The 27,201-nt window shown below is 43.8% G+C and overlaps 1 protein-coding gene across 6 annotated transcripts in view; it reads right to left on the bottom strand.

Moving 5' to 3' along the window:
• Nucleotides 1-27,201, bottom strand: part of GRIN2B (glutamate ionotropic receptor NMDA type subunit 2B) — a 222,741-nt gene that overhangs the window by 157,982 nt on the left and 37,558 nt on the right. For all 6 annotated transcript variants that reach the window (XM_017737898.1, XM_017737897.1, XM_017737900.1 and 3 more), the window contains one exon: nt 12,883-13,311. In XM_017737898.1, the coding sequence (XP_017593387.1) occupies nt 12,883-13,293 (411 nt within the window). In that variant the 5' untranslated portion in view covers nt 13,294-13,311. The remainder of the gene's footprint in view (nt 1-12,882; nt 13,312-27,201) is intronic.

The following is a 27,201-nucleotide window of genomic DNA, read 5'->3' as shown; positions in this document are numbered from 1 at the left end:
ACCTTCTTTGTGGGTTTTTAGCTGGTTTCCTTTAGGAAACAAGACTCTTGCAAACCTGGGGGTGTGTGTGTTTGTGCATAGGTGAGTCAGGCTTCCCAGTGCCTCTTGAACCTGCTGGCCAATTTCCACCTGATTTGACAAAGGAGCAGAGGACTCAAGGAGAATTAGTTTCTTACAGTGCTGTACAAAATACAGCCTGCAACTGCATGCAGTCCCAAAGCCTTTATCTGACCCCACAGCAGTGTGCATGATTCACCCACTCACAGTCCAAGGCTCACTAGGCAATCAAATAGACTTCATCCTGACCTGGCAGCATGCCTGTGGTGGACAGCCCCTATACACAGAAGCCTCGGGGCACCACAGTACAGCTCTCTCATATACTGTGCCAGCCAGTGACTATAAAAGGCACAGTGGAAACTGGGAGAAAAATATTAAGAGATCTGAGGAGAATGGTATTTTTGTAGGGAGGAGGTGTAGACAGGTCCTGAAAAACTGAAGCTGCTGTGGGTGCACACACTTTTTTGGACCGGACATCTAATTGATACAGGGCAGTGGGTGAAAAAACGAGACCCTTTTAATGCTCCTGGCCTTCACCATTGGGGGAAGGATGAGTCCAGCTCCTCTGAAATATCTTCACCCAGCTCAAGTTCTCACCTCTGTGGATTCTCTGGTGTCTTCTATGGACTGAGCTCACATTAGTATATAATTCAGTTAAAGAGTCAATTAACCGTGAGATGTGAATCCAGTGAAAACAGGATTCATTCATTTGGGAGCTGAAAAAATTACTTGTTCCATTGCCCTTCCACTCGCTGTCTTCTCAATAAGCCTGTTCCAATATTAGGTCATAAAAGTCACTTTTGAGTGTGTCAGATAAGGGAAAAAAATAAATAAAAGCCTCTAGGGTGCATTTGCAAAAGCCATGAGGGAGGGACTCTGAATGTCCATTCGGAGATACAACATGAAAGGCTGAACTTCCAGAAAATTGAGATGCCCAGCATTTTCTCAAATGTAGGCTGCCTTAACCTGTCTCATGTTGGATGTTGAAAAAAAAAGGACCTATATTCACTGTTCCCACTTAAAACACTCTAGCCTACTTCTTTGGTTGCCATCGCTTCCTGGGAGGTGGGCAGAGCCCATTCAGATACCAGGTGTCCTGTGCCTTGCAGCTTGGCAGGCAGTGCTGCGTGGAAAAGGCGCTCCACTCCACCAGCCTTGATGCCACCTGTTCCCAGCCCTCCTGCCGCCCACCCAGCCCTGCCATGTCGAGGAACAGTCTGAACCTGGCCCACTGCCCGGGCCATGAAGGAGCCCAAATGGAGGCATACAGGCAATTTGGAGACATGGAAAGCAGACACTTCTGAGATGCTCTCCCTATACACTGTTATCTGACAAATACCCCATTATCCAACAAGACCCTCTCTCTCCACTTCCCAAGCAACCGTCTCCTTTAAGAATTCACTGACCCCTTATTTTTATCTACAGTGCTGTCAGAAAAGAATCTTTTTCATTACGTTTCTCCTGAGCTCACGAGGTGGTTTGTGTGGCTTTTTTCTACTGTCTCTGATAGATAACTAAAAGGTATTGGTAACCATCTGCTCAGTGCATGCCCTGAAGGAAAGCACGTACTCTCCTCGCTCAAACTCCTTCCATACTGCACCAGAAACAGGACATTCCATTCCCCGCTCTTCACAAGTCTTTGTGAACTGGAAGTGATGGAAACACTTCATTTCCAATGGCATGAGTCTCAGCAAGAAGAAGCCACCCCCTTCAGAGGGAAAGCTTATTTAGTTAAAGAGGGTCAGATCTACACATGGCCACTTGCAAGAAAAGAACATTTCTGGCAATGGTGATTTTACCTCACACTCTGACCCCTTGCAGGGTGCGGGAACCCTGCCTTCTGATCTGGCAGGCTTAAATAGAAGTTGAGAAAACAAAACCGTGCCAGATCTCTGACCTTAGATAAATGTGAAGAGCTGGTTAATGCAGCACACCAAACATTGAATCTTCAGCTTGAGCAGGTTTGTGTTGGAGGTAGCCCCTGTCATCTGAGAGCCATGAACCATCTCTGCACACCACTTCCTTGGGGGCAGCTCTGCCCCTGCTGAGGTGACACCACACACTGCCCCTGGCCAAGCCCCTGAGAAATCAGCAGCCTCATCCCTTAGCCCAGGGGAAGTAACCAGCAACTTGCAGGGCTGTAACAAATCATTCCCCAGGCTTTGCCTCCCCTTACCCCCTCATCTATGACATGGATGCTAGTCTGCATGTTTGGCTGTGGTGAGAGGATCACTAGCTTGTCAAGCTGGTGATGTAGAGAACAGTATTAACTGAGTAATTAAATCATTTCTGTAATTACTCTCACACAGCTATAAATAATGTAAGCCCACACGTTCTCTCTGGAAGCCACAATAGCAAGAGAAGAGAGAGTGAGGGATGCCAATTAGAAAGGAGAAATAATAATAATAACACTTAACATTTATACAGCACTCTTCATTTTCAAAGCACAGTGCAAACAAGAATTAAGAAATGGGTAGAGTGACAGACAGGAGAAGGTGAGAGGAAGGGAAGCAGGAGAAGGGAGAAGATAGGAATGGGGGCAGGTACGGAGCAGGATTTGACACCCAGCAGGGCTGGTGACTTGGTGTATGCTCAGCCCAGCCCCATGGCAGGGCCATTGGCTCTTCACCGCACACCTCAGTACTGTGGGGGCAAGGACAGAGCTCTGCCTCTGCAGAAAGCGGCTGAGCCGAAGCAGGAGCAAGGACAAAGCACTGTGCTGCAGGTGCTCGCACATGGAGGAGCTGGCAGCTCCATCATGGAGCTGATCCCCTCCAGCGCAGAGGCCTGACAGTGACCATGCTGGCCCCAAGCCAGGCAGCTGGTGGAGGCTGTGAGGGCCTTTCCCCGTCCTCACAGGAGCTTTTCCCTCTGCCCATGAGGCCTGGGGCACTGGAACGGGGCGTGCTGGCTGAAGGAGTGCACAGCTGAGCCAGCCCCAGGCACACTTTGGAAGACCCGCTGGCCTTCCCCCAGTGGGAAGCACTGATGCCAGAGTCCCAGTCACCCCACAATTATTTCTGACTTCCTTTGTGGCTCAGGGCAGAATGGGAAAGGAATATTTCTGCCCAGCTGGAGGGAAGCAGCACACTCAGGGGAAGCATTGCTGCCCAATCCCACTGTCCTGTGCCCTGCCCTGGCCCAGATCTGGTCTTCTCTACTATGCAGTTTCCACCTGACAGGTTTTCCGCTTTCATTTCACACTCCTCATCCCATTTGCTCAGCAGTTTTGCCACCCCCTGTGCTCCCTGGCTCTTGCTCCTGTGGCCAGCAAGGAAGCATAACCTGGTCAGGTATATCTCTTTCGCTCTCTCCATTTTCCCATCCACCAGCTCCTGCTTCCCACCTTTATCCAGTCCCCCTGCCCATCTCCTTGTATCAGGATCTCTTCCATATGCTCATCCTCTGCTCTGGCTCCTCAGAATACCCTGCATGCCCCCCCACTCCACCCACATCTCAGCCCAGATTCCCTGCTGCACAGCACATTTCTCCTGGCTGGATCCCACCAGGATCCCACAGGAGAACTCCAGCTCCAGCATAGCCTGTGCAGCCCCCAGAGCCAGGTGCGGTTTTGAAGCACAGTTTGCAAGGACAAGTTCTTTCCAAGAGACATGGCAAACATCTAAAAAGACTCTAGGTACATCTGCAGTTTCTTACGCTTACAACAAGGAAGGCCAAACTTGGGGCAGCCTATGCAGTGGTAGCAAAAGCACATCTCTGGTTACGCGTCCTTCCCCGCAAGACACCCCTGCTCCAGCCCCATGTCCTTGCTCTGAGAACATGTGGTGGTCAGGCAGAACCTTTGGAGGAAAATGTGACAGCACTTGCAACATAGATAAATCACATATCATCCCATGCCACATTTTCAGAGAGAGATGTTTTATTTTCTAAATAAATAGCAAAATAAATCAATCAGCTTGAGGCATACACCTGGCATAGGAAATTTTGCTCAAACAGTCACAGTCTGGCAAAATTACAGGAAACCCCCATGAGGATTTTATAATGGGAACGCTGGCCAAGCTTACAATAGATGGTACTATCAGCCCTGCATAAAATGAGTTCTCCAGCATGATGCAGCTATTCAGCCACCACCTCTAATGGGGGTTAAAGCTTCTCCTCCTGGAGTCCAGATTTTCATCTCAAGCATTGTATTTACTTCAGTCAGAAAAATCCATTAATTGTTTCCTAGTAATTAGGTTTTTGCCTTTTGTAGAGCTCAAACTTTACAAAAACATTGTTATGGTCTTCTTGTAAAGGGCAAATTGCTGTAGACAGCAGTTAAGCAAGTGTCTTAAAGTCATGTTTTATAGCAGAGCTGCAGTGAGGACGTGGGTCTATTAGAACTGCTGGATTCTGTTGGCACTTTTTAGATCAACTCTCCTCACTGCACATACCTGCCTCCTTTACTTTTTTGCCTGCTCACCCTCAGACTCTCCACATCCTTCACTCCTGTCTTCCCCCTTCCTCTGAAACCTGCATTTTTTGTTATTATCGGGAACTTCACAGATACACAGCTAAAAGCTATTGCCAAGCACAGAGAAAAATCACTTGGACAGAGCCTTTAAGGTATTTTTTTTGTCACTCTCAGAACTTACTCTTTTTTTTTCCTTAATTTTCTCCCCATGATCCTAGGTTCAGGAGAAGTTTTCCTATGTGTCTTTCAATTTCTTTATCCTCTTTCTCCTCTGTTTCATCTATATAACATGTTCTCCAGCACCCAGTTCAGTCCTGTTTGAATACAGCAGAAGAAACATGGTTTCCATTTCTTCCCTAAGAAGTCTAGAGTACTTCCTAATAAAACTCAGTGTCTGAGCCTTTTCCTTGATACACATATATATCATTTATTATTATCATTTAATGTATCATAATACATCATTTAATGTATTTCCCTAACTTTATCCTGTCATTCTTACTTCTGTTTCTGGCAGCTACACTAAGCATTTTTTTTCTCTAGTCTACCTTTATTCATTGAGTATATAAATCGCATCCTGACTCATTGTTCAGCCAATCTACACTACGCACATACAGCTGTTTCGCTCTTTCTTCATATATCAACTGCTCCAGACCATTAACAGAGTCACAGACTACAACTGTGTCTTCTTCTGTACCCTGTTTCTTCCCAGCCTGTGTATATGTAATTCCCTTAGCTTTCTTCATAACCCATCCCCTCCAAATTTGGCTAATGAGGCAAATAAAAGGCAAAGAGAATAAGAGATTCCCTGGAAAGAATCGTTTCTCTCTGTCCTGCAGTTACTGGGGAATGACATGCAGATCTAAAGCAGCAGCATTGGGCAATTTCACAGTCCGTGTTTTCAATTTCATTTTGAGGCCAGTTTAGGGTAGGGACAAATTTGAGTGTAATTAATTTAGATTTTGTGAGACAAGTTACTGCTTGGGGTTGTAATAAAGGACTGCCTGTCCAGATTGAAGAAACTAATCTCCTTGTCCGGCTGGGGATGGCACAAATTGATTTAAGACCTTTTTGTTGGCTTTTTTTGTTTTGAAGAAAGGGGTTGAGATAAAGATTATAAATAACTATTGGTCAGAGCTCATCAAGCTTCCAGATTTTCTTTAGGTAAGTGCTTACAGATTTAGAGATCTACCTAAATATCATTAGTGTGAAAATCAAGGTTAGAAATCTATCAAGAAAGAGCTTTTTCACAGATGCCCAGGTCCAAGCTGGGTGGAAATCAACATTTTCCTCACAGACACTTCAACAGTTCTATTTCAGGTAGACAGTGGCAACATCGCATTTAAGCAAGAGTAATGACAAGGTTAATTCACCTTCTCTTTACCTCACGTGGGTTGCAGAAGTTGCGTGCAGAGCTAGGGAAGGAAAGGTCTTCTGTCCCTCAAAAGAAAACATCACTATAACAACAGAAGAAAACTAACACTCTGTACTCCTGAAGGAAAAATCCTATGACCCGAAAAAAAACAGCTTATAAATAGCTGCAGAAGGCTGATGCAAAGGAATCAGACTTCACTTTTGCTTTACATTTGTTGCCTGAGACAACTTCTGCTAAAGGAAGGCACCCACACCTCTGTGTGGCCATCCTCTCCCTCAGCACTGCTTCTGCCCAGAAGCGTCCCAGGGCACCTTAGCAGGGCATGAGTCTCACCAGGGTACCAGGTTTTCTCCTTCCCAATTCTGTGACAGTCAAACTCAGGTAAACACCTTCAAGCATCAGGTGTCCAAGGCTCAGGGCAAATACAAAGTGCATCCAGTATAAATTATTAGGAGGGAAAAAGTGACAGGGATATTTCATGGAAATTTACACTTCCATAAGAATTTTATTTTCTTTGTTTTTTTAAAGAAGCTTTCTTGTTGCTTTTAAGAGATAAAAAAAAAAAAAAGGAATCAACTCCACATTTTTTTCCTGTGACTCTTGAAAACAATACCCCAGAAAAAATACTTGAAATGGAGTTCCTCCCAAGAAAATTGGAGATGAAGTAGAGGAAAGCTTTAAAAATTTAAAAAAAAAACAAAACAAAACACCCCAACACAATTTTAATGGATATTTAATAAAAGAAATTATACATTTTTTTGAAAAGTCATATTTTCATTGAAATAGTACTAATGAGAGTACTTGAGCTCTTGTTTAAAAAATGTGAGTTCACATTGAAGGATTTCATGGCCCTGGGGAGAGGTTAAAGCTCTAAAAGTTCATGTCGTGGTTTCCTAATATCTGAGGGTTCTTAAGTGCTGTAATTTATTTGTAAAGTAAAAAAATAGTGCTAGGGAAATTCTCAGGTGTTAAACTTCACAAAAATATGCTGCCTATATTCCTTTTCTTTACATGAATAAAAGAAAATGTTATTTTGTATGGGTTAATTAGACACAGATGTAAACATAAATTACAGACCCACCTGGCTTCTTATTACATGTGTATACAAGGGAAAAACAACACTGGCATACAATACTGGCTTTTATTGCCTATGTCTCTGTGACTTACCTTTTATTCTCCTTCCCCAGCCTTTGCAGCAGACTCGTAATTTGAGGACACATGATATTTGGTTCATTATTTGTGAGCTACAGGGAGCATTATTTTGGCAGCAGAAGGAAACAGAGTACCAAAAGCAAAAGAAGTATATTAATCACATCCGTAATAAAATTATTAAGAGCTTGAAGGGAAACTGCTGATTTCTTTTTTATTTTTTTAAATCAAACTCATCTTTGCTAATCATTAGATTAGTTTAAGAAACATTTAAACTATTACTATCATCAAATGCAGTTTCAGAGAAATGAAAACACTTTGTGAAATTACATGAACTGCATATAAATTTGTTTGGAGGGAAAAAAGGGATAGAAATCTTTCAATGTCTGCAGACCAAAATGTGCCTTTTTCCCCCTTCTAAGCAGCATCTTGTTTGGAATTTATTTTACTTCAATTCATATAATCCATTCAAAGGGAACTTTATCTTTTTTTCTTTTCCTTTTTTTTTTCCCCACTGAATTTCCTTCACACAAGGGCTTGAAAAATTTCAGATGTCATCCGTAATGGAAATGAAACAAATTTGCACCCAAAAAATGAGGTTTTCATTCCCCATGCATCCCTATTACTTAACCTTTGAAAACCTGAGTGTGAAAGTGCTTTCCTTTTAATTACAGATGTTCTGCTTTTAGCAGCACTGTCCCAGTGTCTTTGACTTTGTCCTGGTTTCAGTGCTTATCTAGGTGCTCAGCTTATCCAACTCGTTTTGGCTTCCCTGTACCTGCAGCATCACTTTGCTGCACTCTGGCCAACAGCTACTCTCCTTCCCTGGTGCTTTACCCTCACTGTCCAACTTCGGACTTGCTCCTCACCCAAAGACCAAAGAAATGACTGCTGCAGCAGCATGGCCCAAACATGGAGTGATCACAGCAACCTTTGGCATTGAAAGAGAGAGACAATGTGTCTTGGAAGTTTTACAGAAAACAAAAATAAAGGGATTTATGAAGTGGGGATAAAAAGGCAGAGGAAAATATTACGGCTTTAGAATAAACGGAAAAAAACAACAAGGCAGTGGAGAGAGTCAGAGAAAAGCCAGCTCCACGCTGTATGAAAAAAAAGGAGGGAGAATCTGGCCTAGAACAGATCACAAATTTTAAATTTCAGGTTAGTTTTATGCAGCTTTTATACAAATTGTATTACTGGCACGGCCCAGTGAAAGATCACTCTTCCCTACCGTTTCATTTCCATCAGCATACTGCATGTATCCCTGTGTGGGCAAGCCCTGGAGAAAATAGCAAGGGATACAGAGACACAGAAGACTGATTTTCACCTGGGAAAACATAACCATCCTCTTCTTCCAATACTTTTTTCCTCTTCTGCCTGTGCACCATTGTGTTACTATAAAGCTGCCCAGGACAAGAAGCTTTGGCAAAATAACGTGACTGTGAAGAAGTAATGAGGAACAGTTCCAGCAAAAGTGATGGCCACCAGCTGTACTGTAAGAGAACCCAAGGCATTTTCTGCTCTTACCTTTTCTGCATTCATTATCACCAAGTTGATTTCTTCTGTTATTTTAAAACAAATAAATAGTCTGTCATTACACAATGGACCAGTCAGCCAAATGGTATGGTCATTTTTTAGGCAAGAAACTAAATCTGTTCCAACACAGTAAGTTTTGTAAATCAGAATAACAATTCACCCTTCTCTTGACATACCTCTGAATGTACATTTGTAAATGTTATTTCCTTTTTTTTTTGTGACTGTTCCTTTACCTTCTACCTCTGAAGAACTGATTTTAGGTCTGGGAAGAATTCATTTTAGGTAATATTGAAAAGAAATGAAGAAAAACCTAGTCCAGATTTCCAGTTGCAGGTCTGCAACCCAAGGTACTGGTTTGTGTGGTTATCTGAACTGAAGCTTGGTTTGCAGTCTTGAAGGTTTACTTTCACCATCAGTCTCCTAACACAGGGCATCCTCATACAATTTAATTTCTGCTTTCAAAACAATTGGGGAGAAACAAGAAATTATTTTAAGTGCTGGAAGGCCAGCAGATATGCTCTCTGGTCAAAAGTGCATTGCAGTCCTCTAGACAATACAAACTAATGCTTAAAATCACGAAACACAAAGCCGTTCAAAGTCAGATCATTGCAGCAACATCAGGCAAACTGAAGAGACCAGCAAGCTTCCACATCAAAGTTTTTGGACCACAGAAACCTAACACTGTTGGTGGTGCACATTTCTCTCCTCTCCATCTCATCTATTTTGGATTAAACACAGAACACCAGTAATCAATGCTATTCCCTTTCTCATCACAGACCCTGGTGATATGATGCTATTGCCCTCGTCCTTTTCAAGGAATCAGCAGCAAAATAAGGTGCTTTCTGACAGGGCTGAAACAGTGTGAGCACTCTTCTACCCTGTCCCAGAGCTACGGCCTTGCTCATCTGAGCAGAACAAACATGGGGTCTGTCAGACCCCCTCAGCCATCACTCCCAGGCCACCCAGCCCCAACAAAAGGACTGCTGCATTTCACTCCATCTGGTGTCACTGCTGGCATGCTTATCAAACTCAAGGGACTGAACTGGCTATGACAGAACTCTCACTCGGCAAAGTGGCCTCTCCAGAGCTCAAGTGAGGCACATCACGTGTCTCTGCTTCACCGTTCTCCTGGAACTAAACCCAGACCACAGTGTGCACAGATCATCTGGTCACTTTCTTCTTATGCCAGATTAGGCAGAAATTAAATGTAACACTCTGTAACAGGTAAGCAGTGGAATTAGAGACACAAGCACCAAGGAGTAAAAACAGCAAAAACATGTAAATTCCTGTATACTTATTTTTCAGAGGAAAAAGGCAAAACACAGGGAAAACAAAAATATGTAAACATTATTTACAAAATCTAATCAAATGCAATATTTAAGAATGTGAGTTTGAACAAAACAATCAGGAAAAAGAGATGTTCCACTTTCAGCAACATACCTCCACCTGTTATGTCAACCCTAGGGCGGGATTCATGGCATTTAACTGGAGACATCATGAACAAGTTGAGGTACAACCTTCTTCAGTAATCAGTGAGGAGACACAGGACTGTCCCATGAGCATTTCACTGCACCCTGAATTGAGTGGGGTGAAATGTCCTCAGGTGGTGCCTCCTTTACCACTGATGCCTAGATCTCCAGCTGGTGGGTAGAAAACTTCTAGATGAATATTAACTGAGATAAAGCCAGCTTATAGTGCATATTATACAATATTTCTGTCTTTATATACAGGACAAAAGAAAATTCGGGCTTGAAATCCTATTTTTTTTTCTTTCTGCCTGCCCTTTTGTGTCTCAATTTACCAGTTGCATAGTACATTACAAAGCCCTTTTTACACATGACCCACATTTCCTAACAGAACACTTATTAAACCCTCGCTGAAGGTGAAACAGAATTTCACATGCTACTTCAGGAAAGGTGGTTTGACTGGGGAGATTTTGTGCATTAAATTCCAGTGAAGAGGGACTTATCTGTCACACCAAGGCATTAGTGGTTTCTAGCATTCCTTAAGTTTGCATTGGCGCTACTGATCACAAATACACGGGGAGCATAACGAAGCTGTAAGTGCAGATCTGAACCTGTGAAATGCTGAGCAAGTTCAATCACAGCTGACTGCTGTGGGCGTTGAGGGGATGCTGAAAGAAGCAAGCCATGCTTGCAGGATCAAACCTCAGCCACACAACTCATCTGCAAAGAATATGACTAAGAGTCACTAAAAGCAAAGCCTCTGTCAAGGCCTTCTGTGGGAAATAAATTGTTTAAGGACTTACCAGGCTGACTTCAGTATTTTTAGTAGAATTTCAGTGTATTTACTCTCTACCATATTTTAATTCAATTCATCAAATAAATATTATCCATTAAAGATTACACACCTGTGGATCAGAAGTTGTAAAGGTCAGCCTTTTCAAATTATGTTTCAAAGAAACCTTGGCCTTTCCTAAAACTGCAGATCTTTGTACATAACCTGCAAACCTCCTGTCTGCAAAACCAAAAAAAAAAAAAGAGTTTGGTAAAACAGAAGTCTCCATTCATAAGGCTTTCACCTTTCAGCTCCCTGTGGGCTGCCTGCCTGCCAGAACGCTCTTTAGAAGAAAGCCGGTGGGGTACACAGGGCAGTGGCAGGAGATGCTGCCTTCCCAAGGAGAGACTAGGGACAGGTAGAAAGAAAAACCTTTTCAAAGTTCAATAGGCCAAACTTCTCTTTGAATTACAGCAGCGTAAATCTGATCTAATCCTGCCAAAAGCAACGGGGTTATGCTGGATTTACACTGCGGGAATCTGAAATCAGAATTTGGCCTGCCATGTTCAAAGTCACAAGGACCTTTTCCCAGTGTTCAGGAGGTCTTGTGTCAGTAACTCTTACACTTGTCAAAAGATGTAAAATGTCACCCCAAGTGTGAAATGCAGCACTTGAGCACTGCTTCCAACTCTCTTTTGCACAGACATAGATAAACATGCAACACAGCAGGCAGGAGATCATCAAGATGCTGCATTGCTGCCTGCCTGGCCTCCAAGGCAGAAAAGCTTCACTGTGAGTGGAATGGGTGACTTCAGCACATGCGCAACTGTTCAAGGAGTGAGAGAAAAAAGGCCCATGATTATTCAGTGACTATTTCAGTTTAAAGGCCGACACAAGAAAATAACTTTGCATACTAACTGTGTGTTATTTGGCAACTGAGCAGTTAGTCAAAGAATCAGAAAATAATTTGTTAGCACCTTCAATACCCTGCACTGGATTATTTACTTGCAAGGTAAATAAAACAGAATGTGCCTGGATTTCTCATCTCACTAGATCTCTTTCTGAGGAAAAGCTGCTATAGTGACCAGGTCAATTCTCACCCTTCATTCAGTTAGCCCTAATTCTGCCTAGTTAAATGTCTCAGATTCACTTCAGAGCCATCTGTAAAAGAAAAAGGCTGTCAGCTTGTGTCCCTGTTTACTTCTTTGGGATGCACAAAGAATGGTCAATGGTCTCAATAAAAGCCTTGGCCCAAGCCTGCAAGGCAAGGGACAGCCAGCTCCTCTCACATGTTCCCACTGGCCAACAGTAGCCCCGAGGCCACTGTTAGCCACACGGTCTGGCCAAATGCACACTCAGGTGTGAATTGCTGCACATCCTGTTCCTGAAGGTGGAAAGATGCTACTCCCTCTCTGCATCTTGCCCTGTTCAAAAGCAGTAGCAGGATGGCTTGTTTGTGTAGTACTTCCTCAGAAGACTGGCTAGGGCCTGGGAAAACAATGAAATGTCTGTGATATGAAGGAATAAAGTAGTGCAGTGGAAAAAAGAAAGATTTAGCTTGACTGGTTCAGACTGGTTAGTCACTTTAGCTAACACCTATTTAACTTCAGGAGCTAATGAACACTTTATAGAGAGGATGGCTTTATTAAAGATTCAATTATATTCCAATTAAGATGTAAGAGCTGCATTAAGCATCCCTGAAAATACCACAATGTCCTCCAGCTACATGCAGGAAAATCCAAGGCTATGATCCCTGGCTCTTCTAAGGTAAAATACAGGCAAAAATAAAACCTTAAAAAAAATTACAATTGTCAGGGGCTCTTCACCCTTCCTAAGGAAGAAGAAAAGGGCTGATTCTTTTGCAGGTTTCTTCTACTTGCTTCTTTTCCTCCTCAGTTTTTCTCTGTTGCAGGTAATTCCACATGATTAATAGGCTCTTCTCGGTAGTGCTACACACAGATAGCTCTTTTAATCTGTCTTTGAATCTGAAGCTGTCTAATCCCCCAAGCCTTTGGCCCCATGAGACACCACCTGAGGATCACAGAATAAGATACTTCTCTTTGTTTTAAGTTTGGAGCCACAGGTCTGCAATAGAAGGAAGCTCATTTAAATTTACCTTATCTGCCATGATCATAGAGGAGCCTCCATGGATGCCCAGGATGGGAGTGAGGGTCTGGGCAGAGATGAAGTCCAGGATCTGGGCAATGGCTTCCTGGTCTGTGTCATCAGCGAATACCACCCCTTGAATCTTCCGGTCTGACATGAGGTCACAGATGCGGGTGATGATGCTCTTGGGATCTGTTTCATTCATGGCCACCAGCTCCACCCGAGGCACCACTGAGAGGTGGTGGAAGTCATCTTTCTCGTGGGCATCTTTGATGGCCACTTCGTCTGAGGTCCCCACCAAGATGACTGCAATGCCAATGCTCGGGTGGCTTTTCTGGGCATGGGCCCCGCTCCCTGTTGTTGCGAGGACTGCCAGCACCAGCCAAAACCTTGGAGAGTAGCACTCCACCCTGGGCCTCATCTTCAGCTCTTACACTCCCTGAGCGAGGAAGAGAGAAAGGAAAGGGGGAAAGCAAAACAAAGTGATTAATTGACAAGTCAATCATGCACTCAGCCTTCAAGGAAGATGCATTGATCTTCCTCAGCCACTAGCTCTCCTCCCAACAATCCTTCTAGTCTGACGCCTAGCCCTTTGGCTACATTCAGGTGGTCTATTGTTGTTGGGGGGTCAGACCAGTCCAGCCCCTACTTCAGAGTCTGGAATCACTTTAGAGAACAGCTGTCAGCAGAAGATGGGATCGTGTCATTTCTCAGGTCCCATGTCACTCTGAGACCCAAGTCAAAAGTGATAGAGAATGGTTCTTTGACAGCTGATCCGCTGTCTTTGTGAAATTAATTGCGTATGTCAAGCCCATGTCTGAGTGCTTACCCTCAACACAAAGGAATGACTGGTGCTTGTGATCAGTTTGGACTTGTGCTGGAGGTATAGGCAGGGAGACTGAGGAGACCAGGCAGATAAGGACTCCCTTTTCCTTTCTCAGCACAGTCCCTCCAGAGCAAAGTGAGGACAAATGGGCAAGGTCATCGGATGTACACGTATGTGCGTATCCATTGCGCACAACCTTCGTACCATCACCAGGACACACACAGCTCCCGTGTGCAGCACAGCCATATGCTTCCCACCGATACCAGATTCTTTTTTTTCTTTTAAAAGCCAGGAATACAAAATTTCCCAGCAGTCATGGTCAAAAACGGATCAGGACCCTCCAAGTCCATCTGACAGCTATGTTTGCACGGAAGTAGAAATGCCAACAGAGCTTACAATGGTTCACCCTCAGCTACTACAGCCAGGCATGTTACATCAATCTTCTCCCTGAGCATGTCCACTATATTTTGTAATCACATCAGTAGAAATGGAAAAACCTGATGAGGTCATCTCTCTAGCCCGTGCCTGAGTGGGACATGTCCCTGCAGGACTGTTCCTCGCTCTTTCTTGAGTTGCGCTTTAATAATAGTCCACATTTCCACAGCACTTTTCATCTTCAAGGCACTCTACAAACACTAATGAACTAATTCTTACAGCACCTATGCAGTGTAAATATCAGAGACAAGAGAGCAGTGTTCCGCCCATCTGCCCACCACCCCTGTGGGAGGTAGCACTGCTCAGTGTGCCCACCCAGGGCCACACTGATGTCCCAAGGAGATTTCAGGCATTTCAAACTAAAGAAGACTTTCCCTCAACACAACAGGTTCTGCTCAGCTACTCGTGCCCATAATTATGTTCTTCAGCACAGGCACATTTGAAATAAATACACCAGCCCTGAGCTTCTTTGTGCTACACCTCTGGTCCTGGGTGTCCAAGAATGGGACCCTTCCATACTGTTCATTGCTACACACGCCTCTATCAAATGAACAGAAAGTCACAGCAACAGGGACAATGCTGGCAAAACTTTGTGGAAGCAGGAAGTCCACAAAAGAACCCTTGCTGACACCAGCCACCCACAGGGAAAAGGCCCAAGAAGCCCCATCTTGCCCTGCCCAGGAGAACACACAGGCTCAACACCTGCTCCCTCATTGTCATTCTAAGCAGAGAGAATGTATCCTGCATTGATATTACCACATAAATAAGCAGATAATAAAATAGATAATAAATATGCACTGGAGAAACCAAATCCACTTAAGAAGCTGAAAGGACTGCGGGTGTGAAGCACCAATCGATTCTAAACTCTCTGAAGGATTCACTTTCTGAGAGATGCTCACAAGGAGAACCAAGAGACTTTGAGAGTTTGGCAAAATGAACAGTTAACTTCATTCCAGTATGACTGTTATCCTCCAATTACGAGTCCCTAAATTAGATTCCTTCACAGTGAAATGCAGTCCCCATTTCTGCAATGCTTTATTAACTTTAATGCACTCTCTACACTCTCTGTCTCTCACTCTCTTGCTCACTCACTTAAATGCTATATTTGTTCTCTTAAAATATGTCTCCTGTGGTCCCTCTGTATCGACTCATACAGTATATTACACTTGGCTAGGCAATGGCTAGTTGTGATGCCCAGGGAGGAGAGTGTAGGTTTTCCCCAGCCCCTTTCCCACTAGGAATACTTTACAGGGCCTTTCAACCCAGGGCTTGGATAGCATTCATGCAGGAGCTATAAAGGTAGTCATGGAAGCTGTCAGCCTTCACACCCAAGCACATGCTTCTCCCAGTGGGAAAAATGGCCAACAAGAAACCCATTCCCTTCTCTTCATTTGCATCAAAGCCAGTAAATCTCTAGCATCTACATCCAAGCAGGAGAAGAGAGCCCAGATCCTGAAGAGCACATAGGTGCCATCTGTTGGGTGTCTGTGCCCCACTCGGGCAGATTTTTCCATTCAACACAAGATTGAGTTATCTGAACAGTGCCAGATCCTCAGGCTTTGGCCAGATATGCAGGGAGCAGCCAGGGCTAGGAAGTAGGTAATACAAAGAGGAGGTTGTCTGGGTCTCAGTAGCCAACCCGCAATCTCCAATTTGGATCCTCAGCCATAAGCCCTCTCTGGATCAGGCAGAGCAATGCATAGGTAACCTGTGTTGTACCAACCAAGACACCTCTCCATCTCTCGCTCATACATAACGTGTCTGTCATGCTTGCTATGTCTTTCAGGTGCTCCATGGGCAGTCTGTGTGCCAGACAGCAGTGTTCTTCAGAGGGAATAGCAGGTACCAGGTCCCGTCGTAGGATGGCAGCTGGGGATGTGATAAGGCAGGAGAACATCAACAAATCATACCCAACCCAGGGCTGAGTGTGGTTTTCACCATTCAGGTCCCACAAGGCAGCGTAGGGGTGAGCTGCTCAAAGACTGAAACAGGAGTGCTCATGGTGTTACAATCCCTTCCCTCCTTGGGGCTCCACTCATGTTCACATCAGTAGCCACTCTTCACACACCCGCTCACATGCATGTGCTGGCTGTTAGAGAAAGGGACAGACATCCCAACACCAACCTCACCTCGTGTTCCTCCTCTGGTCTGGCTCACTGCAGGCCCCTTTTGAATGTGTGCTAGTAGAGACAAGGTGGGGTGAACCACCACAGACTTATTATCAGACTAAGGGGAGCCCAGAACTATTGTGAAAATGTGTTTCTGCATACAGAGCAAGAAGCTTTGTCCATAATTCCTACAGAGTTCAAGTGCAAACATTCGAGGTACTCAATCAAGAAAGCACTGGAGGCAGCACATGGACCTCTTTCTAAGTGTGTTCTTGTTTCCAGTGAAAAAGGGGAATGGAGAAATTCACACACAAAGAAATTCATAAGCACCTGACAAGGCTGCAGCTGTAAAACAGGGCATTTACCCTTTGTTGTTTCAAGAAATTCTAATAATTTTACAATATAATTTCACCAGTCAAGAATGATTATAAAAACATGCAAGTATATTTTATTACCAAGTATTTTACATGAGCAGGATTTTCCCTTAGAGGTGGTGTGGGGCAACACGGTGTTGGAAGTATTTTCTGTGATTTTGGCACTCCAAAACAATTTAGTAAATCCCAAACTCCAGACTGGTGTGTAAAATCCTTTACACAAAACTGCACACTATTATATTGTCTCTTACTCCCTAGAAAATAATATATGGGAGGGCCATTAGATGAAGTGGTTTTACAGACATATCTATATTTAGGTATAAACATGCCAGTAAAATCATTATACCTCTATAATCTTATTTTACTTACCAATAAAACATATCCACCACTGTAGAGGAATGCAGCATCTACTCACTGCAGAGCAATGTTACACAATCACTTTCAAAATGGGAAGTGAAAGCTAACTTCTCCAATTGAAAATGCATGAGGAATGTAGGTAGTCAGACAGTAATTATTCCAATTGGAATTTAGCCAGGACCAAAGGTTAGATTGCTTAAAAATATCATGAGAACCTTACTTGACACTGCACTTTTACGCGGATCAGACCTAAGATAAGTATTAATAGAAAATTATTAGGCTGCACAGGCAAAATACAGCTCAGCATTAAGAGATATTTCCGGATGATATTTCAAAATACAGAAAGTACACAAATAGGTCACTGTGCATTCAACCAGGCTAACTGTAAACAGACTACTACTCCGGCAGTGTACAGCAAAGCCAGGCAATCTTCAGGTCAGAGAAGGAAACTGAGGCAGAACAAAGGCTGGTCACAGGTTTTTGGGGGTAGTTCTGTTGTGTGCTGACACTGGTCCTGCTGCAGTCATGCCATCTAGGTACTCTTGCACAATACCCTCTTGGAAGGGTGTTTGCAGGCTCCCCTAAATCCAATCTCCAAGCTCAAGACAGCAAGAGGAAAGGAAGTCATGTAATACTGCAGTTCCAGACAAAAAGCTGTCTTGAAGGCAGCTTTCCTAATTAAGAGGAAGACAATGCTTGGGACAGGAGGCTGAACCATGCCCAAAACCACCAGCAAAGGGAACTTCACAGGAATATTGGCTCCATATGGGAGAATGAAAAGCCTAGCTCCAGCTTCCCCCTCCTATGCTTCATTGGAGAGCCACAAGGAAGTTCCTGTCCCACTGTTTTTTGGGCTTTGCTTAGACTTCAGGCCACAGAATCTGAATTCAACAGCAAATTTTGTATCTGCACCAGCTGCAATTCTAATTCCCAGCCTTACTCTCATCACCAGCCCAATTCCAGGCCTCACCACTATCACCACCTCAGTCCCATTACTACCTAAAGACAGACGTCCTGCCAGACCCACTGTGAGACATCAGCACTACCCTTTGGTATTTGCTCACCTTTGACAGCATCTTAATTCACACTGCCTTCATTCCTCTAACAGCTTGAACAGTATCAGACAATGAATCCAAAAGCAATCCTTCTGTTTCAGGATCTAGTTGGAAGTAGGAAGAAGTCCATCTCACCTGGGAAATACTTTACAAACCTCGAAGGTGCTTTGGGCCTGGTATCCAACATACCACCAGAGAACAAGTGCACCAGAAGAAGCTGTAGGGAAGTCAGCATTGCACTAGATGGCTACTGGGCTGTCACACAAGGAAATACAAGTATGTCCAGATCAAAGAGGAACACTATTTCTGTATTTACCAATGACAGATGACTGGTGACTTTTTGATCCCTTTGTCTACTACCTGCCTTATGGGCAAACTGGAGGAGCTAAGAAGACCCATGGAAAAAAAAAAAAAAGAGGGAGGACAGACTGGAACCTCATCAACTGCTAGTCCTAAGAGCTGGGGTTTAAAGCTATAAATCACACCAAAATTTACACCTAAGCTTCTCCAACTCTCTGATTTTTGACGACCCAATTTCAGCTTAGGACTTGCTCCCAATCTCATGGTTACTCTGCAGTGTACACATGCTGCATATTGTATACCTCTGAAGAAGCATTCCTCTTTTCCTAACACTGTTTTAACAATTGCCCTACCATACCTTCAGCCCAGGCTATTTGTACATTGACAACTCTTGTGCTGCTGTTTCCCGTATTACTGCTTACCACGTAGGTGACATAAGTGCCCATAAATCTTCTTCTGGCTCACAGCCCTATTGTTCCAGGAATTTTGTCAACAGACACAAAGAAAAGGAAGATGGATCTGGGGCACGATAGATGTGTCTTGAAAAGTGCCTGCACACTTCAGGTGCTGATAAACAGAATGAATGATGCTGCAGGAAAATCTCCATACATTCAGAGCAGAAAGATGGCAGAGACTACAGACAATGGAAAATGCCATACACAGTGGTGAATGCAACAATCCAGCACCTGGACCAAAAGGGTTTATTGTGGTGACCCTCAGTAAACAGCCCCCCAAGGGCATTTCAGTAGTTTGAGATGAAAACTGGTATGGTTTAGTTTATTTTAACTAGCCTTGAACATCACTTATATTATCATTCTCAGCTATAAATGCTCCTATGACAGTGGCAGAAACATTTCTCCAAGGCCTTTTGGGCAGGTCTTCTTTCTGTTCTTCACAATCACTCCCTCTCCAGTATGCACCTTTGTCCATACCTGTAATGTCCCACAGATCCATTTCTATCTAACATACAAAATGTTTCCAATTTTCCCTTATTTCTCCCAAGTCAGCCTTGTTCTTTTGGGGAAGGCATCACACACCCCCAGACAAAGCCTTCAAAGTCCTTGGAGCTCTCTCATTACCTCACTGTTAGCTCTCTTTCCATAGACACTGAGTGGAAAGTAGCACATGTGTTTACTTCTATTCTCTGTTTATTTTCTTCAAAGCTTTTCTTTCTTTATAAAACTACATACAAACTCCTTCCTGACTTGGGCAGTGTCAGATACATCAGAGGCTAGTTTGCCTCCATCTATTGAACAGGTGTAATCCAAGAATAAGGTGACAAAGTGCTTCCACGTCTCTACCCCATGCAAAAGAGAAGAGCAATTCTCTCCCTGCACTTAAGGCAGTACAAAAAATGCTTTGATCATCAATTAGACCCATATCATTCCCAACAGATGAAGAACTATGTCTCATTATTGTAAGCTTGCCCAAGGGTAAGTTCCCAGTGTCCTTCCCACTTCCTCTCACCCACATATTTTACGTATCACGGGTGATAGCTGATACGGCCACAGCCTGCAAGCTTCTGTTGAGACCAACACCAAATGATTCATAGAAATCAAAAATTAAAATCCTCTGCTTAATAGTCTTGCCCTTCCTCCAGTCACTTCAGGATTACTGTCTACAGCACCTGCTTTAGCACACTACCTGCTCTGAAACAACTCAAACAGTAAGATTACCACTGCTAGGAGATGGCTCACATTTTGAAACATTTCCCTAAACTCAGCCTAAATTTCCCCTTTGCTCAGCTATCCTGTAACTTTAATAATATCTCCTTCATTCAGCCTAAATCATTTCTACGTCTTAACTCACCGTTTCCACCGTGAAAATGTTTGTAGGTTGTTATCTGATTGCCCCTTGAGACTTCGCTCTGCTGCAGCAAAAGTTCAGCTGTGTTTATTGCTCCTCATAATTTGAGTCCCCTTGGATCCTCATCAGGATGAGCGAGGGAGAATGAAGGAAATGGCTGGGCGAGGGAGCAAAGGAGCAAATCTGACCTGCTTACCCAGACTGGCACACACGTGCAGAGCTGCAGGACTCAGTGTCACACACACAAAAGCCATTAAGAGAGACAGCAGGTCAGTCTGGCATTGCCCAGTGCCAACTTCTAAATGCCAGAGCAGAGAGGCTTGGCACAGCCACCCCTCTCTGCAAGCCTGCCCTGCAGAGCCAGGCTAGAGCCACTATTCCCCTGCCAGGATCTCACCCTCCCCCCAGCATCCCGCTTAGAGAAGTTTAGAGGGTTGAGACAGGTCCTCCCTGCCAGAGACTGAAATATCCTCACCACCTGGAGGGTTCAGTTGCCACAGCTGTCACTCCATGCATGCGTATGCTCCACTTGAAACAAGGGCTTTCAAAGCTTACGAGGCATAAACCATTTCCTACGTGCAACTGTTGTCTGCCCCACCTCAGAACTGGATCTGGGCTCAGAGGAGACCACCCAAATCAAGGGACATGCTGCTGCATGTGAGGCCCCTCGACAGGATTTCAGCAGGGTTGAAAGCAGCTTTGCCTCCTGAAGTGCAAGACTCAGTTTAAACAGGCAGCAGAATGCTGCACAGAGCAACACCAGGTTTGCCTCTTAAATAGAACTGAAACCCTTTGAAAAGACATTGGACAATTCCTTCCTTCCTTTCTTAATTCTCCACTTCCAGTTTTCATTTCCAAGCAGGAATCAACAGCACAGTAATAACATGAGGATATTAAAGACCGCAATTTCTAAAAGCTAGGGATTTACATACCTCCGATCCATTAATAACCATGAGAAACAGACGTTTAACTTCACTTGGATGGTTTGGAAAAGCACATCCATGGCATTTCTCATTATTTGATGTATTAATTTGAGGTTTTCCATTCAACTTTAATCAACTCTGCATTTTGTGCATTGACACATTGATACATTGAATTTCAAAATTTAAAAAACAAGGCGAATTTTCATTTCCAAGAGTGGAAGGACTTTCCCATTTCCCAGACTCTCTCATGCACCTCACTCAGTACCTGCTCATTCCCTGCATCATTTCCTTAAAGGAAAAACACAGAGCAGGTAAACAGAGTCTGCACTGGCTCTTGATGGCAGCTGCCAAATTCCACACTAGTGCCGACATCCCCATTGGTTACTCGAAGTCTCACATCAAGAGACAGTGTTAAATTATTTGGATGCCAGATGTAAACAGTGTAAAAGCCAATTCAGAACTGTTTTTTAAAACATACCATAAGTGGGAAAGAAAATATTCTTTTTTTAGGCCAAAATTGAGTGATTCCTTCTTCTACAAGGCTGAGAATCTAGAAAGGGCATCTGAGTCAGAGGGAGACAGCCCCAAACTAAACTTGCACTTTGGACACAGTCATCCTGTTTGCTGCCTATCTTCTCATATATAATGTATGACATGGGATACAGTATTAAAACATAGAGCTGCCTATCCCTTAAGAAAGATCTTCATGGGTGTACATTTCAGTTTTGGAACCCATGCAGCAGGGACAAGCTAGGAGAAAATATGCACCGCCTCTGCACATGATGGTACTGCTATAGCAAATCTTAAACAGCCCTAAAGCAGAGTGCCAGGGTTCACCAGGCCTGATCAGACTCTCATGAAGGTGTTACAGACAGCAGAAATGGCAGAGAAGGTGACTTGATGCCTGAAGCACCACGAGGTGATGAGGACAAAAGAGGTGCTAAGTGGAGGTAGTGGGGTGGAGAGAGATGCATCGTGTGAGCTGGTCCAGGACAAAGCTGCAGTGCTGCAGATGTGGATGGGCCACGTTTCACAATCCCCCAGCATCCCTCAGGAGCTTCATGGCCTCTTGCTCTCCACTGATATGTAGCATTTTGGAAAATGAGGTTTAGTCACCAAGGGACCCAGTGACAATGCCAAAAAACTTTGTTTTGAGTGTCCTTCCTTGTAACTGCCTGTCTGTTGATCCCTCCCTTCTCCTCACTCTGATCCTTGGTAAAGGACTTTCATGTTCCTGTTATCATTACTTATTGAAAAATAAAACTAAGTCTGCCCAGGAGAAATAACAAGGGAAGACAAATGTGTGACACCTAAAAGGGTGCCATTCAAGATATTTGGAGCTGTACACACCCTATCCAGAACCATCCCAAAAAACACTTATCCCTTTAGAAAAACTTGATCTTTACAATAAACACTAAAGCCAGGATAAATGGAGAATTGATAACTGCAAATCAGAAAAATTTTTGGTAGTCTCATTTTTCTTCTCCTTTCCCTCTTTCTTCTTCCGACCCAACACTCTTCCCTTTCCCTAACTTTCTCACTCTGAGTTCAATGACCAGTAAGGCACCAGCCTTCGAGCAGCTGGATACAATATGCTTTCACAGTACATTAGTGCTGTGCACCAGACCATGCTGTGCCTGCAATTGTATGACAGGTCAGGGCCAATTCATCTTAGTGAGACCTTCAATCAACAGTGTCCAGAAAGCTCTCCCGGTTGGAGGAACCTAGCCCAGCAGCCACTGACCTCTCCCTCAGCTCAGCACTCGATCATATTTACAGAGCTGCAGTGACGGAAAGATACACAGGCAAAGCCATGTCTGGACCACAGCTCATCACTAGGTGTTGATGCTTCAGGGACAGGGATGGGAAGACCCAATCCAGTGCAAGCAAACAGACCAGATTTGGCTCAGCTGAATGCCATTTCCATGCATTTTTTCCCTCTGTTGTTTTCTCCAACCTCTCAAATTCATTGATGCCAGCTGCTTCAGCCACCTTTCCCAGTAGCTCATTCAGCTGTTCACTCCTCCTCATGCCAGTGAATGCACACAAGGAGGTACAAGGCCATGCCACCTCCCAGCCCAGCTCCACCACTGACTTCATGAGGGTGCAGTTCAGCTGCCTTGGATCACATCTCATTTTCCTGCTGCTCACATCTGCAGCAGGAAAAAGAAGCATTAGTAGCAAGAATAAGAGATAGCATGACCAGAATGTGACAATTGTCACAAGAGTGAATACCAGTAAATAAAAATCAATGCTATGGACAAAGAGTAGCCCCGACTTACTTATGCTTTAAGATCAGTTTAGTTTTGAAACAATATAAGATGGCTTAGTAAAGAAAAAATCCAGAATTTCAATATTCCCCATCAACTTCACTCAAGCTACAATGTATTTCCTACTCTACCACCCTTCTCAGCTTTCTCCATCCATCATTTATCTCCAATCCACTTTTTGTTCTTCATGGCACCATTTCTCACTTTAAGAACTGTCATATTTTTGGTCCATCCTTGTTACCTCTTAGCTCACTCGTATTCACACCATTCATTGTCTAGTTTTAAATCTTAAAAGCATGGAGGGAACAAACCACAACAAATGAAGTCTTGTTCTTATCCTTCATATCACCATCTAAAACCAATAAGCATTTTTTAAAAGTATAAATGCCATTTTTTCTTTCTCATCCTTTGCCTTATTCTCCTGATCAAAAAGGTGGAGATGCATCTTCTCTGCTTCAAAGAGTTAGAATGTTTCATTATTTGTGGTATTTAAAGTACTTTTGACTCTCAAGCAATAGAAGCTACAGGAGCTGAGATTATTACTATTGCTTTCCATTGCACTTACCCGAAGGCAGCAATGTCTTCTTGTGAGATCATACCCAACATTACTCACAGGATCCCAAGAGAGTGTATTAAAACCTGTATGTCCAAGATCTTCAGGACAATAAATCCTAGTTTAGCTAGGAGCAGAGAGAAAGGGAATCCTGTAATACCACAAATACTTGGCAGCTGCCAAGCTAATTCCTGATACTCAATATCAACTTTGCCACATTGACTCAAATTGCAAAACACTGCTGATCTGTAGCTTCTGATGAAACATGTTAGCAACTGCAGGTTTGTTAAGCTTATGCTCACAAAAATATCTAAACTCATGACATATTTTACCTAGTCCCAGGCAGCTTCCTTGCTGGCAAGGAAGAGCAAGAGCAATGCGGAGCTTTGGCGAGGGAGGCAGCGCTGCAATGGGTAGCCAGCCTTCAGTGCCTGGGGTGGAGATTTAAAAAACAAGGCAACTTCAAACCAGACCTAGAAAACTCCTATTTCATCAAGAGATCTGCCCTGGGGGTCTGACACAGATCTAGGAGGTTTGGTTCCAGCAGCTCTTGGATAGCAGAAATGTAAAGCCCAGATCCATTTCCATTCGCTTGCAGAAACTCAGCATAGGAGATCTCTTAGGCATGGGTCTCCAAAGTGGAGAGCCTGGATTTAAACTGATCAGGGGTAAGGTGGGCAGACCAGAGTCACCAGGCTTTACAGTATGGACAAAAATTCTTGGGAGCTCCAGTTCACTCCTAAGCAAAATCTGGAAGCCTGGAGACCCCAAGAGTCCTGTCTGGGGCTTCAGGGTCAGAGGTGCCAGAAATCTAGGATTCATAGAGAAGTCCTCACATGTAATTTTGAGGACCCATGCCCTTAGACCAGGCCATGAGTTACAGTGGCCCACAGCTAGAAGCCCTGGGAGCCAGGGGAGGAAATATTGCTGTGACAATTTCACCACAGTTAATTAATCACTCTTACAGGTACCTCTGAACTTGCAGTATCCCAGAATTTGCAGGGGGGGGAGGGAATTTTGACATTAAGTTTGGACTAAAAAAGTTTCTACCTCTGAAGGTACTCCCCCTGCCTGGAAAATCTTCTTGCACCCTGGAGGCTTGTGATTCTGTCAGACTTCACAAACTGCACTGCACTGTGCCTGAGAACCCGAGTGACACCTGGGGAGAATAAAAAGGGTTTCAAGGGGTTCTGGCACCCACAGGGCAGTGGTTGTCATTGACAAATTTACAGGGAGAAACTGCTCTGCTTTAGGGGATTTTTCTGTTGAGCAGGGACAGATATGAAGGCTGGAGTAGTCCTGGAGTCAAGAGAAGAGATGTCCACCCTGACTGAAATTCTTCTTTCAGTTCCCATCATTTCCTGGGTTACACTGCCATAGAGCAATGTTGAAAGACTAATGCATTCCCACTATTTTTACTATTAATTATAAGGTAATAGAATTAATTATAAGGTAAAATAAGGGGATGTGTGTATTTTTTTTATATGCACACACACAGAATATATTTGTTTATATATAAACACAAAGGTTTTATTATTGTTTATTTTTATATAAATTTAAAGGGTACATATGCACTCCATCTCATCTTGAACCAGGAGACAAGTCTGCATATCTTTGAAGGTGGAACACAGGTGAGAGGCAGCTCTTTACCCCTTTCCTGTCAGGCTTGAAATGACACCAGTTCCTAAACACACTAAATCCATGCATTCCTGAAAATGGGAAAACTCAAAAAACATCCAGAAAAATAAAATATGGAGACAACATTCAAGTTGCATCCGTTTTACATCTAGGATGACCCTTGAAGGAAATCAGCTTCTAAGTTAGAAACCCAAACCTTGCTGCTACACCACGGGTCAGCACCCAGCACAAAGCAGCTGTTCTCCCTCCCAAGAGTTGTTTCTGGGGTGGAAGAAGAGGCACCACTCAGACAGTAGGTGGGAGTTAGGGGGATATAGTGTCGGGCCTGTCTTAACACTGCCCATCTTGAACTGCTGCAGTAGCACTGAGGTGCCAGTCCAGCCTCCTGAAGGACTTCTACACAACCCTGAGGTTACAGTGGCAAATAACCACCATGTTAAGGCAGTGAGTTAGCAACAGCCTTTAGCTAGGTCTCACCCTTGTTTCTATGCAGCAGTACCAATATCGACATCCTGAATAGCCAAAGACTACATGCTGCAAATAATACCCATCCCCAAAACAATGTAGATAAAGCAAACACAGTTGTCTATATGAATTGCCTCCCTAAGTGCCCTGAGCACACCACTCATCCCCCTCTAACCTCCTGGGGCTATGCTCACTTTGCGGTTTTCATATTTCTTCTACTCAACATAGCTTTGATTCTTCTCCAGGCCAGGTCCAGGCCACAGAAAAGTGAACTTCAGCCCCATGGGGTCCCCAGTTTCAAATTAAAAAAAGGTTTTAAATATCAGCCTTAGACACCATGCTTGCTTCCTGCAAAACCTCTCTGACATAGCCCTGCTTTGGTGTCCTGTTCAGGATGACACTGTGGCAGGACCTTGTTTCCAAGCCAGGAGGCATTTCTGCACACAGTCATGTCAATTGTTATAATTATGAAGATGCCAAAGTACATTAAAATTCTCAGAGGCCTTTGCATTATGTATTTCCACTACCCCTGTGCCAGAGGGGTGTAAAGCCCCTGATGTGGCAGCATCTTAAACCTACTTTGCATAGGTGTTAGCACCTTTGTGAGGCACTGCATACCACAGGAGGGGGTTCATGATCTACATACAGAGCATACATCCAGAGAGAGGCCACACTCCTAGTGATATTTATCTCAGGGGAGAAGGGGAAAAGCTGGAACAAATAAGACACTTATGCATTATCAACTGATTACATTGTTGGTGTTGCTCTGGGATCCCCTTCCTCTTGTTTGTACTTTATCTTCAGAGCCTGCAAAGCTTCAGGGACTCTCCACCTCCCTGATCATATTCCTAGCACAGCCTTGTCACCACTTCCTCCAGAGGCCAGGGATACCTCAGCAAGACAAAAAACAATACCCATTTATCATTCCTTCTTTCCTAATTAAAGAGATCAGAGGACTTAACAGACCTCAGCTGATCTCCCAGCCCTGGAGCTGAGGTGAGTCAGTGGGCAAGCTGTACAGCCCTTCCAGGTGATTCATTTACCCAGGCTGGCCTGGATTGCAGCTAAGGGACCATCCTCTCCAGATCCATCTGCCTTCCAGCTTCCCCCCACTGCTAAAATTTTTATTTATTTAGAAAATGTAATTTTCTAAAAGCATATATTAGAAAAAACAAAACAGAAAAAACCTCAAACCCGAAATATCAGACACTAGGGAAAG

This window comes from Corvus brachyrhynchos, unplaced genomic scaffold, assembly GCF_000691975.1.
Source record: "Corvus brachyrhynchos isolate BGI_N302 unplaced genomic scaffold, ASM69197v1 scaffold56, whole genome shotgun sequence".
Taxonomy (NCBI): Eukaryota; Metazoa; Chordata; class Aves; order Passeriformes; family Corvidae; genus Corvus; species Corvus brachyrhynchos.
The sequence above is the reverse complement of the archived record's forward strand: the minus strand, read 5'-3'. Positions and strand labels throughout refer to the sequence as shown.